This window comes from Vespa velutina, chromosome 1 (assembly GCF_912470025.1).
Source record: "Vespa velutina chromosome 1, iVesVel2.1, whole genome shotgun sequence".
NCBI lineage: Eukaryota > Metazoa > Arthropoda > Insecta > Hymenoptera > Vespidae > Vespa > Vespa velutina.
This window is the reverse complement of record NC_062188.1, coordinates 3,990,083-4,007,007: the sequence shown is the minus strand read 5'-3', so window position 1 is coordinate 4,007,007 and position 16,925 is coordinate 3,990,083. Positions and strand designations below refer to the sequence as shown.

General features: G+C 30.2%; 1 protein-coding gene across 18 annotated transcripts in view; it reads left to right on the top strand.

Moving 5' to 3' along the window:
• The window catches only part of LOC124951557 (potassium voltage-gated channel unc-103), a 151,216-nt gene that overhangs the window by 42,128 nt on the left and 92,163 nt on the right, over positions 1-16,925 (top strand). For 15 of the 18 annotated variants that reach the window (XM_047500133.1, XM_047500192.1, XM_047500176.1 and 12 more), the window contains 2 exons: positions 8,893-9,051; positions 15,725-15,875. In XM_047500133.1, coding sequence (XP_047356089.1) covers positions 8,893-9,051; positions 15,725-15,875 — 310 coding nt within the window. The remainder of the gene's footprint in view (positions 1-8,892; positions 9,052-15,724; positions 15,876-16,925) is intronic. The other 3 variants (XM_047500287.1, XM_047500278.1, XM_047500247.1) reach the window with 1 other exon arrangement.

The following is a 16,925-nucleotide window of genomic DNA, read 5'->3' as shown; positions in this document are numbered from 1 at the left end:
CACGTGCGATTTATTAGAAAACTTTTAGTCTTCCTTTGATCACGCGAGAAACTTATTACAAGAACGAATTAGTTATGTAGGTAGATATATGTATAAAAGAAATACGTTCTCAAATACTAAAAGATTTACTTATATCTTTGCACTTTTCAAATCTTTCAAGACGGATGGAAAAAAAGAAAAAGAAAAGATAAAAGAAAAGAAATGAAAAAAGAAGATATAGAACGGAGATTCTAGAAATATCAAGACGAGTTTATCGGTGTCTGCACGTCGTATTCTCAAAATAGACACAGACTACTAGAATCTTTCTCTCTCTCTTTCTCTCACACATACATATACACACACACATACGTACACTCACTCTCTCTTTCTCTTTCTCTCTATCTCTTTTGCTAACCGAAGAAAGGACGTAGTCATTTTTGCAAAATATATTGGATAAAAGAATAAATATTAACTTACGATTTCGATTGTTTGTAAAAATTATCAATGATTCCAATTAAATCCATTTGTTTGAATTTATTCGAAGATTATAATTGAAAATAATTCATTTTTCCTTTTTTTCTTTTTCAAAATCTCACCCTTTCTCTCTCTCTCTCTCTCTCTCTCTCTCTCTTTTTCTCTCTTTCTTTCTTTCTCTATCAATATTTTTAAAAATAGTAACGTAAGATAATTTGAGAGAAAATTTTATAGTTTTTCTTATATAGATAGTTAGAGAGATAGTTTTTCTTTTTAAAGGAGGATTACTGAATTCTTTCTGTTAAAGAAATTGCCGAAGAAATGCTGAAGACTGAGTTGGTCGATATGAGAGAGTGCATTCGAGAGTACTTCTTCTTTCCTTATTTTTACTTGAGAGAAAAAAGAGAGAAAAAACGAGAGAGAGAGAGAGAGAGAGAGAGAGAGAGATAGAGTGCACACCGAATGGGCCATCAGTCAGTCGGTGCGTTCAACCCCTTAGAAGAGTGCACAACCCCTCTCTCTCTCTCTCTCTCTCTCTCTCTCGCTCTCTCTCTCTCTCTTTTCTTCTTTCTTTACTTTTTCTCGACCTTCCAAACTTGTCGACTGAGAGCCACTGGGCACAAGGACCTAACGAGACTCAGACCACTCGACTGGAACAAAGCGAGTGTCCTCGAGATTCCAAGGCATCTCGTCTATTTTGCGAACCATCAACTTGCGTCTCTTTTTGATTTGCCCCGATATGTCTGCCACTTGTCTCTTCTCTCTCTCTCTCTCTCTCTCTCTCTCTCTCTCTCTACCTCCCTCCCTCCCTCCCTTTTCCTCTGTCACTCATACTTTTTTCATACATACACATAGACACAATCTGACACTTTCACACTGCGTGTTTATTCTCACACTCTTACACTATTTCTTTTTTTCCTCTTCTAATAGATTGCTATGGCTCTTCGAAGAGAGAGAGAGAAAGAGAGAGAGAGAGAGAGAGAGAGAGAGAGAGAGAGAGGTCAATATTCGTTTGCTCGTTAAAGAGCACTTAGCACTATATAATTCTTTTCTTGCAAATGTTAAGGACAAATAAAGAAAAAAAAAAAAAAAAAAAAGAACAAGGAACAAACAAACAAAAATAAATAATCTTATCTAATATAATAATCTTATTAAAATTGAAGATAACTTTCTCTATCTTTCTCTTACTCTCTTACTTTCTTCTTCTTCTTTCTTCTTTTTTTTTTTTTTTTCTCTTTATTAACCGCGCTTATGGGAATGATATAGAAGAAAAATTTATGGATTAGAATTAGTTGCTTATCCACTCTACCTATTCACCCTAGCTATTCTACCGGTATAGTCTTAATTAACGTCATTCCTTCCTTCCTTCCTTTCTTTTTTTTCTTCTTCTTCATCTTTTTTTTTCTTCTCTTTCTTTCTTTTCTTCTTCTCCTTCTTTTTTCTCTTTTTTTTTTTTTCTTTTTTTTTTTTTTTTCTTTTCATTCGGATTCTTCGCGACCCTTCTGTATGACCTGGAAGTTAAACAAGGAAGACCTAATGAGGTCAGAACAAAGGGAAAGTACTCGTCTCTGGTACTTCACTCGTGGTTACTTCGTTGCTGATAATTAAGTCGGTCGTTCAAAGGACTTTTGCAGTTATTGTTAACACCCTGTCATTCATATTTCTCTCTCCCTCTCTCTCTCACTTTCTCACTCTCTCTTTCTCTTTATTTTCACAATCGTTCCTTTATGTTCCTTCACGTTATTTACAAGAAATTTAAGTATGAAATAAATATTAAATTCTAATTAAATTCAGACATTTTTCATTATAAATTGTCATTATAATAAATATATATATGCTTCATTAATTAATATTATTAATAATATATATATATATATATATAATTTTCAATTTATAATGTAAACGAGTACAATTTTATTCGACGTTATTTTCGTGACACCGTCTAATTCGATCTCGTTGTACTTCTGGTTAACTCGTGCGTGGCAAACCCGAGCTAATTACGTTGCGATAATTACGTTGGAATGTTCATGCGTGTGTGGGAGTGTGCGAGACTAAACGCGCGTGCGTGCACCTAGGTTTGCTTCTATAATATTACATGAAATAGAGAGCTGTTTACGAGATTGTTTAACTTTTCTCTTGAAAATTATTACATTTTTCATTCGTTCGATCGATAAGTGATTAAACTAATTCGATCTTTCTTTTATTTTATTAAAGATATTTTATATCTTTAACAATATCGAGTCTTAGAGTGCAATCCTTTTTTTTTTTCTTCTAATCCTTCTTTTCTTTCTCTTTCTCCCTCTCTCTATCCCTCTTTCTCATTCTATTGCTTTTTTTTTTTTTTTTGATTACGATATTCTCTTTTCTTTTGATCTTTAATTATATTCAATTTTTCTCTCTAATTCTTCTTTTCTATTTGTCTCTCTCTCTCTCTCTCTCTCTCTCTCTCTCACTTACTCTTCTTTAGCAGGATATCTTGCTATCTATCACTCAGACAAACGTATATATTATAGTATATGATATATGAAAAGTCTATACCCCCAAAAAAGAATTCGTCGATAAAAAAAAGAAAACCATAGCCGTTGTTTCCGTTCTTTTATCTGTACTACCGTCGAAGTGGAAAGCTCTGTTATTGGTAATACGGTTTAATGTTCGAGGATTATCGCTTTCCGACGCCGACTTGGAAATGGGCCATGATCGTGAATATAATACATAGCGACCGTGAATCCTTTATCCAGGGACTATCGATCTTTTCTCGAGGATCGATGGTCTCAAATTTAAGAAGGGGGAAAAAAAAATCGAAAAGAAAAAAAGAAATAAAAGGAGAAAAATGAAAGGCACAAGATACAACACCGACGTAAAAACTTCAGAGGAGAATGAAAAAAGGAATGGAACACGGGGGGAGGGAAAAAGAAAAAAAAAAAAAAAGAACAAAAATTAGAACGGAGAAACGCGTTTATCGGATCGAACGAAGGAAAAGAAACAAAAAAAAAAAAAAAGAAAAGAAAAGAAAAAGGAGAGAAAAAAATATTCCGTCGACCTTTATCTAATAAACGTATAAATAAATAAATAAATAAATAAATAAATATAATTTTTCCTTAGTAAATATATCATACGATATTAATTTTCGTTTTTCAAAATTTATTTTTTAAGCTTTTATTAAGATTCTAAAAGGTAATTTAAAAGTAAATTGAGAACTTGAACGTAGAACTTTATAATAACACTTTCTCTCATTGGCCCAAGAAAATAAAATATTTGTCGAATAAGATATTTGGTGCAACACGAATATATATATATATAAATAAAAAAAGGAAAAGAAAAGAAAAGAAATGAAAAAAAAAAAAGGAAAAGAAGAACTCTAAAAGAAAGAATCAAAGGTCGCCCTTCCTACGCGCTCGAAATTTGGTATAGAAGTCTGTTGTCATTGCGTGACCCGTTCTGTGCGTGACTTCGTGGACACAAAGATAGAGAGAAAGAGAAAAAGAGAGAGAAAGAGAGTGACAAAGAGAGAGAGAGAGAGAGAGAGAGAGAGAGAGAGAGAGAGAGAAAGGCGCAAATAGATAGGCATAGAGCGAGAAAGCATGTACGGATCGATAGGATAGCCAGCTGTGACGTTGCGACGAAAGATACCAGAGCATAACTCTCGTGTGTGTTTCTTCTAACAACTATACCTTAATTCTAATTGGAAACAACAGTTAAATTTATTTCTTATTTCTTTTTTTGTTTTTTCTTTTCTCTTCTTTTTTCTTTCTTTCTTTCTTCCTTTCTTTTTTTTTGTTTCTTTCGTCATATCAAGTAAGACACTTAAAATGGAATATTAAATTCTTCAAAAGTCTTTTTTTGTTTTATTTAGCATGCAATTATTTTTACAAGGACGAGTCGTATTTTTATCGGAGAAACATTTCGAAGGTCTTTTCTTCTTTTTTTTTTTTTTTTTGTATTTCTGTGATTTTTTTCTCTTCCTTTTCCCCACCCCGCCTCCTCTTTTTCTTCCTTATCGAGATATTGCACGGCGAAAGAAGATTTTAATATTAGATAATAATAGAAATAAGATCGTTAATTAAATATTGATAGACAGGGTATAATTCACTTTTATTTCTCTCTCTCTCTCTCTCTCTCTCTCTCTCTCTCTCTCTCCTTTATTTTTATTATTTCTTTCGAATAATCTTAATCTATACGTCTCGATGAAGGGTATAACATTTTTAATAAATTATTAATAGACAGTATATAACAATGCATTATTTTTGATTATTTTATTTATTTATTTATTTATTTCCTAACAACGCCCCCTCACCCCACCCCTGCCCACCTGTCAATAATGACGATCCAACGAAAGCCACGATTATATGCGTTAGATACGATTTTTATTATTTACATAATAACGTTAAACGATGAAACTTCGTAAGAACAATGTATTATATAAAATAACAATATTATTAATTTTTCCCGTTATGTAAATGTAATAAAAGAAAACTTATCGTCAAAGTTTAATAACACAAATGATCGGTGTTTGCATGTACGTGAATGTAACCATACGCGTATTAAGAGTACCAATCTACAATATGCAGTAAAATTCGCGTATGATCTTTTGATCCGTATGGATCGTATCGCGAATGTTGATCCTACTCGACTATGACGTTCTCCATCGACCATCCAGGTGGCCGATGGCACTCTTGGCACGCTCGCCCATGCGATTACGTCGTAACACACAGAGCAGTGTGTTTTCCATCTTCGAAGATTGCGCAACCTCTACCTCTTCCTCTACCTCTACCTCTCCATCTCTATCTCTACCTCTACCCTCTATCCTCTCCATCTCTATCTCCACCTCCACCTTATTCACCACTTCTTTCCTCTCTATCCCTTTCAACTTTAGCACAACCAACACTTTGGATCGAGAATCCGAAGGTTGCTCTACGAGCCACATTTTCGTACGAGACATACTTTCCTTTTGTCGATCTCTTCTGGAACACGTCCAAGGTACCTTGACTCGTAAACCGCGTACCCAATTAGCTTCTTCGATGAAGATAAAAAAAAAAAAGAAAAGAAGAGAGAGAGAGAGAGAGAGAGAGAGAGAGAGAGAGAGAGAGAAGTAGATACCCGTTCATTCGTGACGTTTTCATCGTTTTCCGTCTTTCTTCGTCAACTTCTCTCTTAGACGCGACACACGATCGTGCTCGACGAGCCATGAGTTCGACCTTGAAACCAAGACCACAAGTACCCGGTAGCAGTTTGAAATGCTTACGTGTCGACGACCGCTAGAAAATATATTTCTCTTTGTTGTATTTAATAAGATTAATATGGATAAATGAATGAATATAGATAATTAGTTAGATCGATGAATAGATAGATAAGTTGGATAGAGAGAGAGAGAGAGAGAGAGAGAGAGAGAGAGAGAGAGAGAGAGAGAGAGAGAAAGAGAGAGCAACGATTGAGACGGACGGAATTGTATTCTTTAAAATGGATCAAATTTTTCTTCCATCAAATTTATTCATTAATTGTGCACAATTTCTAGCAGGCACTTTTAAATAGCTGTCATTTCTATAGAATGAATAATTTTGACATCAAAAAAAAAAAAAAAAAAAAGAAGGAAAAGAAAAAAAAAAGGAAAATACTCTATAGTCTTTGAAGTCTCGGAAATAATAATCAATAATTTTGAAAACGCATTTACGATTCTGTCATTATACGAAAAAAAAAAGGATGAATCATGGATTGCGTAAATTGTTATTAATTGAGCTCATAATTGATACGATTTTTATTATTATACTCCTGTGTATGCATAACTTTTTTTTTCTTTTTTTCTTTTTTTTTTTTTTTTTTTTGTTTTGTTCTAATAAGAATTTTATTACAACGAAAAAGATCGGATCGAATTGAGATTACTTAGATAACGAAATAAAGAGAAAATTTTTCATCATAAAGTAATGTTCGTTTTGTTCGCATAAATTCTTATTTTACGTACGTAAAGAAAATATATTTATTTATTTATTTATTTATTTATTTATTTATTTATTTTCTTTCTTTAAAGCAATCAATAATAATAGAATTATTCATATAGAATTTTCGCGTTTAATATAACAAATTTAGGCGCAAAATAAGTGCATAGTAAGCGCATAATAATGATGCAAAGTGGTAAGCTAAGAAAACTATCACTGAGCATATTAATACCATTTATTTGCTTACTTACTATTTACTTACTATTACTATTTATTTACTACATTTTATTAGCGATATCTAAGCAGAATTTATTAACGGTATTTAAATTGAAATATCTCTTAAAACTAATAAAAATAATTTTTCAAATGTACGATTAATTCTTTCTTATTACTTATTCTCTTTCTTTCTTTTTTTTTTTTTTTCGAGAAGAATGTCGACCAACGCTATCGAAAGACGTATGATTTTCTTAAGAAGAAAAAAGAATTAAGAAAAAAAAAAATAATAATAATAATAAAAAGAAAACAGTCAACCTATGTATGTCCTTTACGTGTTAAAAGAAAAAAAAAGAAAAAAAAAATTATAAAAAATTATTTCATAATTATAAAAATTATATCATAATTAAATAACATCTTGTATTTAAGTCTTGAACATCGTATATATAATAATCAATTATTGGCCAATAGTAGTGATGTCATTCAAAACATTTTGAAAGTTATTTTGCAATAAAGAATTAATCGTCGTTATCATAGTTTTTCATTAAATAAAATATTCGTTTATACTTTAATACATCGCCGTAATTTTCGTCATTCTGTTAACCTACTACTGAAAAATACAAAAATCTTTGGCCTAACGCCAAATTTTATCTAGCGAGTTTTAACGTTTTACCAGGGAGTCATTTCCCTTCAACAACTATAATAAATATATAAATACATAGATACATTTCAAACAATGTATACGTATGTAAATGGATGGATAGTTTTTAAATCAATTTTACAAATCGATTAATCTTTTTCGTGACTTTTTAGGCTAATACTTTTTCTCGTTTTTATTTCTTTTCATTTATTCCTTTTTTATCAGATTGTAAAATTGCCAACATAACTATGAGTTCAAAGAGTCGCGAGAAAGAGTAATTGGTTTTTAAAGTCATTTAAAAAACTTTTGACTTATCTAGGAACTTTTCGTCGACCCTATATATATATGTATATATATATATATATATATATATATATATATATATATATAATATAGGTATTATAATATAAGTATTATAATGTAGGTATATATACATTCATTTTCGAATCGGACGTTTACTGGCTTTCGTGTTTATGAGAAGAATGGCTCGTTGAACATAATCGCAGGTTATTTATCGTGTGTCGCTTGTTCACGATATACCTCTGTCTCTCTTCAATAAACGACAATAAGAATCAAGGAACGACGCAACACCAACTTCCCACGGATATAAATTTGTCGACGCGCCGTGCTCGCCGGATTGGTATCGGCCTTGACACGCATTCGATACGGGTCGTCGCCTACGTTGATCGTAGAAAAAACGAGAAGGAAGGAGAAAAAGAAAATAAATAAAGAAGAAGAGAAGATAAAAGAGAAAAGAGAGAAAAAGAAAATGAACAATCGATTAACGTACGTTGAATATTCACGATCGTTTTTCGATGTGAAACGTAATTTCGTTAAATTAAAAAATAAAAAGAAAAAAGAAAAAAGAAAAAAAAAAAAAGAAAAGAAAAGAAATTATGTTCTGAAAAATTTCCTCTTCGTAAAGATTTCAAAGGATTGATATTTTAATTACCCATATTATGCTTGAAGAAAATTTAAACCGAGAGTTAAGAGAGAATGAAATTATTTTTTTTATCTTTTATGTATCAGGTATACTAAAAGCTATTACATCATGATTTGTGTGAAATTAACTTTGGCGGTTAACGCGCGAATTTAATAAGGATAGAATGTAGTAATAAAAAAAGAAAAGAAAAAAAAAAGAAATAGAAGAAAAGAAAGAAAGAGAAGAAAATGATAAAGGAATGAGATTTAAAAAAATAATTCATGGAATTGAATTAATTATATGATATAAATATAAATATAATTGATACGTATTACGATCAATGATCATCGGCTTTATATCGGCGAACAATTTTTTTCTATCAATTTTTTTTTAATACATATTTAAAATTTCTTTTGTGATGATTAAAAAAGAACAAAAGAAAAAAGAAAAAAGAAAAAGAATTTCAGATTATATCAATATCCTTAACAAAAGACAAAAGTCGATTAAAAAAAATTGTAAAAGTGAAACATCTTTTTTATCCATTTACATTATAGTATTATGCGATTATGATTGTTACGAATAAAAGATTACGAATGTCATTATGATTATTTCGAAATTAATTTCGCTTGTTAACGAACTCGTTAATATTATCTTCCATTTTTTTTTTCTCCTCACTTTTTTCTTCTTCCTTTTCTTTTCTATCGATTGAAAACTTTTCTACGTATTTTTATTAGGAACCAAATTCCTATGCAGCGAGGTGATAGCATTGATAAGGAGCGAGGTGGACGATATTTGCCTGCAAATCATAAATTTCGAGGATCTGAGCTCGCAGCCTCCACCACAAGCTGCGATTCCACCACCGAGTCAGGCCAACAACAGGCTTGTTACGCGCTGTAAGTACCAATTTTCTTTTTCTTTCTCTTTTTTTCTTTTTTTTTTTTTTTTTTTTAATTTTTTTTTCTATCCATCTATCTATCTATCTAACTGTAATGTATGTTAATTGAATAAACGTCGAATAGAAAATATGTTGCTATATATATTGTATCGGTATTTTTAAAAATTCGATAAATATTTTAAAACGAATGGTCAATATTTATTAATGAGATATTGATATGTAATATAAATGATCGAAACCTGACATTAAATTGTTTACACCGATTGAACATTCATATATATATATATATATATATATATATATATATATATATATGTACATGTATATATTGATCATTTGTTTTATGAAATAATTAATCATGAATTAATAAAAATACTTGTGAAATAAATAATAGCGTAGAAAATAGATGTATCTTTCTTTTTTTTTCTAATTAAGAGATATAATAATACATAATTCTCTTTGATCTTGTAAAACAAATTGAATATAAATTAATGTTCGATAATTTAGGATAGATACGATATGAAGTATTGTAATGTCGAATAACGATAATAATATTTTTAATATAATTGAACGAATTGTTCTTTTTTTTTTTTTATTTCTTTTTGTCTTATTTTTATTATCGACCTTTTATTTTTAACAAAATATTTTCTCTAATTCATTAGACTTAAATCTATGTATTATCGAACTCACTTTAAAAAAAAATTGTAAATATTGTAATATCGTGACATTTTCTTAACAAATGTCGAAATGACGATTGGGATGGGAATTGGGATTAAGGGGTTGGGATTAAGGGGTAAGGGAATAGGTTGCTTGATAGATACGAAACATTCGACTTTTATCAAAGGTGCAAGACACTATCAAGTGGCATAGCCGTCGACTGTCGTCGTAGTTGTAATGATTGTTATTATGATCGAGAAATCGAGGTCAGGATTTAGCCGCATAATGAGTCTAACTGGTATCCTGCGGAGTTTACGAGGGGGTATTCTATGCGAACGTTTATGCTCGCACGCTCTTTTCTACATGTAGTATTTAGATAGGTAGATAGACACATAGACATATAGATATTCACATATACATATACATTTTATTATGTCTATAAGTTTGTACACGTTTACACGCACACAGATCGCGTCTGTATCTATATATGTATATGTAATAATTTTGTATACACATATATATATATATATATATATGTATATGCATATTATTTGTATATGTATTGAAGATGCGCATTAGATACATACGTATCTATAAGTACCTTACACATATATAGATATATAATAATTTTCTACAAATATATCTATACATATAATAATTTACACACACACACATATATATATATATATTTACCTAACAATATAAATTATTAAGTTATTTTTATAATATATATATATATATATATTATTTATAAATACATTGTAGATGTACGTACACATACGTACATATACACACTAACCGTGTTTTTAAATATATATGTATATATATATATATATATATATATATATATATATATATATATATATATATATATATATTATAGACGCGTTTCTAATCCAAGCTAGGAAGGGACACGTCGTCAGCTTTTATATCTGGAGTCGTTCGCTAAAACTATTTTTAGATAGCCGCGGTACGGAGTAGTCGGTTGAATGTGTGTGGCACGCCTAACGGTTAACCCTGACCCGATAATAAATGTTATGCCCTCGGATAGGAAGCTATAGGCATAGCTAACGTCGCGTCGCTTCGACAAAGTCTCTGTCTCTGTCTCTCTCTCTCGCTCTTTTCACCCTCTCTTCTTCTTTCTTCTTCGATCTTACGTTGTTTTCTTACCTCCCTATCACAACCCTTACTCTCCTCGTCTCCCATAACACGATGTTGAGACAACGCGATTAATCGATCTATCCTGAATGTCATTCGGTTTTCTTTTTTCTTTCATTTTTTTTCCTTTTTTTTCTTCCTCTTCTTTTTTTTTCTTTTTCGACCGACATATTCCCTTCGTTAGTTGCCTAAAGTTTAAAATCGGACTGAAAATTGGCCTGAGGATTATTTTATTTTCTATTTATTTTTTATTACAATTATATAGATATGCAAAAGATCTTGTTCTCTTATAGAGACAATTATTCCAATTTTTTTTTTATCCTTGTTTTATAATTACTTAACAGATCCAATATTTAATATATCAAATATGTTTTAATCAGTAATTTAAATAAATGATCATTATATATAACAAAATACACACATACACACATATATATATATATATGAATGATCAAGTATTTGATAAATCGATGCAAAAATTGTTGGTTGATTTTAAATATTTTTAAATGTAATAATTTATTAATATTTTATATATAGACTATCAGTATTTATTAACAAAATTCAAATGCAACCCTGATACTTCGTTATTTGTAATGTCTATTTATATTACGTTATATATTTTCTTATAAATATCGATCATAATATTCGTACATTGGCGAGCATTTATTTTGCAAAATATTTGCCATTAATTAAATACTGAATGTCATTTGAATAAATAGAAGTGCACCCTTATTCTTTTCAAAATGATTTTTCTTTTATCATATATGTACAGGACGACGGATGTTTATTTTATTTTTTCTTCTTTTCCTTTCTTTTCTTTTTTTTTTTTTTTTTTTTTATTCTAAATAAAAACACATTTTCTATTCGTTAACAATTAATATTTGATTCGTTGAAAATTTTTAATGAAATTCATTGTGTATCATTGAAAAGAGGGAAGGAAAAAAAAGGAGACGATAAAAAAAAAAGAATGAAAGAGAGAGAGAGAGAGAGAGAGAGAGAGAGAGAGAGAGAGAGAGAAAAAGAATTCTTCAAGTAGAGAATTCATAACGCAAGAACTCATATTTCTCATATACATAATATATAACATAAATGCATCTTCTGACAGTTAATTTTTTTTTTTTCCTTCTTAAATCGAAAAGCTTGAATAATCTGTAGAATGGGGGAGAGAAAAAAAAGGAAAAAAAATCTATCTAATAATTTTGAAAGTCGAGAATCAGAAGTATACCTAACTTTATCGTATATACGATACATCGTAAAATTATACCTTAAAACGTGGTTGAAATGATATATATATATATATATATATATACATATATACGACGGTCATGATTTTCATTTAAATTATGCAAATATCATAGACGACAGAATCGAAAGTTTTTGAGATATGATAATACCATAAGTACGACTACATACATATATCTTATGTTGCAGTATTCTAATTATATAATTGGTTCTATCGTGCCAGTACTATTTCGTCTATCTAACGTAGTAAGCGTTTGTCCTTCCACTCGAAACTGTGAGCATTGCATCGTGATCGATCCTTCGTCGAGGCGTCGCATCGAGGCGTCCGATAGAACTCGATCGATATCATCGTATTTCGCTAGTTTTCCTCATTGCAGCTGCTTCTATATATAATACAATTATATACACGCGTATATATATATATATATATATATATATATATACATATAATGTATGTATATATTTATATATACGTATAGGATAGACCAAAGGCTAATAGAAGAGTATAAAAATTTTTAGACGATTCTAAAAAATCAATTACATTTTCAAATATATATTTCAGTTGCTTTTTTTTTATCTTTTTCTTCCTTTTCTTTTTTTTTTTTTTTTGTTTCGTTGTTTTACAAGCCTAATTATAAAGAGCCTATACAAGAGTAATTGATTTGGAAAATCACTTAGGAACCTTTGGCCCATCCTGTATATACATTTATGATATATATATATATATATATCTATGTATTTAGTAGTACTTTATTTTGAAAGATTTGTGTGATCGGCCATCTTCAAGAATGGAAAAGAATAAGAAGAGTATGAGAAAAGAAAAAAAAAAAAAAAGAATAAATAAATAAATAAATAAATAAATAAAAGTAGAAAAATATTTCAGGCATATATTAAATCAATAACGTTGATTTAAGGTAGCTGTTAAAAAAGGTTCGTTAAAAAAAAAAAAAAAAAAAAAAAAGGACGAAAGAAAGGAAAATATATAACGAAAAAAAAAAAAAGGAAAAAAAAAATAATAATAATAAAGAAGGAAAAAGAAAATAAAGGAAAACAAGGTCACAAATATTTTCTTCCATTTTCTTTCATATTTGATTCATTGATTGCAATTATTGGAGGCGAGGCTAGACACCATCTTATCGGACATGATAAAAACTATGTTCTCACCGCACGAAGGATATCCCGTTGGGAACTATTTAGAAATGAGCCAATCAATCCAAAGTCTCTGTCGTTAAACAACGTGCGATATCTTTGATAACTATCGGATAATAGAAGAATATAGCGAGAGTTTCTCATATATATATTTATACATACACACACATATATATATATATATATATATATATATATGGCGTTTAATAAACGATCAATATAATATCTATATCTCGTTACTCATAGATATATAGATACGAGAAAGACAGAGACAGAGACAGAGATAGAGATAGAGAGAGAGAGAGAGAGAGAGAGAGAAAATGAGACAACCTATTATTATCGAATTTCTTTCATAACTTTTATTATTGCCGCTGCTGTTATATAATGAAACTAGAGAGAATTGTTGGGATTGGTCGTTTCTTTTTTTTCTTTCTTTCTTCCTCTTCTTTCCTTTCTTTTCTTCCTCTCCTCTTTCTCACTTTCTTTTTATTTCATTTTTTTTCCTTTCTTTTTTTTCTCTCTTTTTTTTTTTTTTCATATTTTCCTTATTATTTTTTCTTTTCCCCTTTTCTACGTTTTTCGTTTGCCTTCCGAATCGTTCGATTATATTTTTATCGAGAGATATATATATATATAAAAAAAAAAAAAAGAAAAAAAAGAGAAAAAAAAAAGAAAGAAAAAAAGAAAACAAAGTAAGAAAATCAAAGTACGAAATAAAAGGAGTACTACGATTGTCTCTTCTTTTTTTTTCTTTTTTTTCTTTTTTGTTTGTTCTCGTTTTTTTTTCTTTTTTTTCTTTTTTCAATGCATTCATTTGCTTTCATTATAAACAAAGAAAATTGGCAAGAACAAATGGATAGGGTCATAATGATGGGCTGATGATGATGATGGTGTTGATGATGATAATGATGATGATGATGATGATGGTGATGATGATGATGATAATGAATGACGATGAGATGTAAAGCGGATATTAGATATTTATTATGTCTCTTTAACACATTGGACCAGAGAATTAAATTTCAATCTTGTATATAATTTCGTTTGGTTTATTATATTTTTACGGAGGTTCAATGACTTTATGTTTGGCGCGATATCAAATGTGAATTTTGATTTTCCTCTTTGCCAACATTTGTTCGTTCATTCGTTTGTAAGCGGGCTCTGACATATTCAGAATTTCGGGCCACCGACGATCGTTACAATTTCTCGCCCACGTATCCACCTAGGTATTCGAATAAGAGAGAAGGATAATAGCGGCCAACGTTGAATAGTTTTTCTACGGTTCGTTTAATCGACAAATCGACGAGACTATTCACGATGCGACTAGAGAAGTTTTAAGAAGAAAGTAATATATATGTATGTACTTATGTACGTATGTACGTATGTACGTACATACGTCCGTACGTACGTATGTATGTATGTATGTATGTATGTATGTATGTATGTATGTATGTATGTAGAAAGAGGATACCCTGAAATAACATGCTAACTCCTCGGTCTATTGTTACGTACAGGCTGGTCCACGTAAATATTAACTTTAACGACGAAGTTACAAACGTGCGTGTTACGTTATTTCAAAGCATACGGGAGACGGGGTGGGAACGGGGAAGAAAAAAAGAAAAGAAGAAGAAAAAAAAAAGAAGAGAAAGTAAACACACACCTCCATCTATATAACGTTATCATTTAAAATGTTATTTATTATTTCTAACTTTTTCTTTTTTTTTTTCTTTTTTTTTTTTTTTTTTTTTCAAATAGACCAAAGCTATCGTCTATCCTATTTTTTTCTTTGTATTTTCTTTTTTTTTTCTCTTTCTTTTTCTTTTTCTTCTTTTTTTAATTTTTATTCGCTCGTCCGTTTGTTTTTGTTTCAATGTAATAATCAAAACTTTATTTCATTAATACTATATAAAACTTGAATGATATATTCGACGATCAATTTTTACGCTTTTTTGTTTTTTCGTTTTTTCTTTCATATTTTTCTTTCATTTTACAAAAAGCCGAATAATGAAATCGTATTTCTCTCTCTCTCTCTCTCTCTCTCTCTCTCTCTCTCTCTCTCTTTCGTCTTTCTCGTTTCTCAATATTTACGTTATATTAAAAAAAAAAAAAAAAAAAAAAGAAAAAAGAGGACAGATTTAAATAACGAAAAGGGCGTCGCTTTCGAATCTGAAAAAAAAATTACGCGAATTAAAAGAGGCGGTGGGGGGGAGGGGTGAGGGTGTGAAAAAAAAAAAAGAAAAAAAACAGAAAAAGAAAACCAAAAGGGAAAGAAAAAAAAAATATTTCGTACGATCGATCGATCCCACTAATAATAATAAACTTTATATTTGATCGTTATCGTTAAAGTCAATATTTCGGGAATTAATTAATTAAAATGATATGTTTTATTAACGTGGAACAACCTGTATATGAGGCTCGTATTACTAACAGTGACTAATGTGATTCAATGACGTTGACTCGAGCAGTCGACAGGGCAAGGGCGTCCTTTCGCGCTGGCCTCTCGAGGACCGGTGTCGTTGGTCCACCGAGGGTCAGAAATCGGCCAAGAACGACGAGCAACTTACCTCATCGAGTCGCGGATGGGACCATCCTCGACGAGGACGCCTCTGAGAACTGGTAAGTCCTCTCAGAAAACGACATATTTTATAAGCCAAAGCTTCTTTCTTTCTTTCTTTCTTTCTTTCTTTCTTTCTTTCTTTCTTCTTCCTCTTTCTTTTTTACTTTTCTTCCTATCTATGCAGGGTGACACGTTTTTCTTTCTTTCTTTTTCTTTTTTTTTGTTGTCTCTTTCTATTTTCTCTCTCTTTTTTTTCTTTTTTTTTCTTCTTTTTTTTTTTTTTCCTTTCTTTCCAACCAAATATCTCCGATCCAAATTGATTTTACGAACAAACGTTGTCGTATAGAATATAAAAAAAAGAGTCAACGCGCTGAAAAATTTTTTGAAGGGTTAAATTGGAAGGGAAAGGGCTGATGGATGGGACAGGGGGAGGGGAAAGGAAGAGAAAAGATTTAATACCGGTATCGCAGATTTTTCTTTTTTTTTTTCTTTTCTTTTTCATTAGACAATCGCTGTTACCGAAAATGCGATACTCGTGAATGATTTTTTTTCTTTCTCTTTTTCTGTTTCTTTTTTTTTTTTTTCTTTTCTTTTCTTTTTTTTTCCGGTGAAAGTCGATTGACATTTCAAAGGTCAAACAAATGTGTAGAAAAATATATCGGTACGAGTCGAACGAACGCCTAAGCCATAAATTTTCATTGACACTTCAGTGAGCTTTTTACGATTCCATCGTAGTCTAACGAACTGTGACTTAATCGCAATTTTTCTTTTTTTAAAAAACTTGATAACCAATTTATAATCAATCAATTTCTTTTTCTTCCATTCTTTTCATTCTTTTTTAATTATTTTCATTACATACAGTTTTCGAAGTTTTAATCATTCGTTCGTCAATTAGTCATAAAGGAACGGCATTTTTTTTTTTTTTCGATTACATAGTTCGTTAAACATCATCAAGAAATCGTAATTACTGAAATATCACTGAAATATCGAATGAAATGATAAACTACGTAATAACATAATATATTATCATTCGATCCGCATCGACGTTCTCTATAAATCTTTGTTTTTCTTTTTTAGGCTGAATATGTCGATGAACGTTAAAAAAAAAA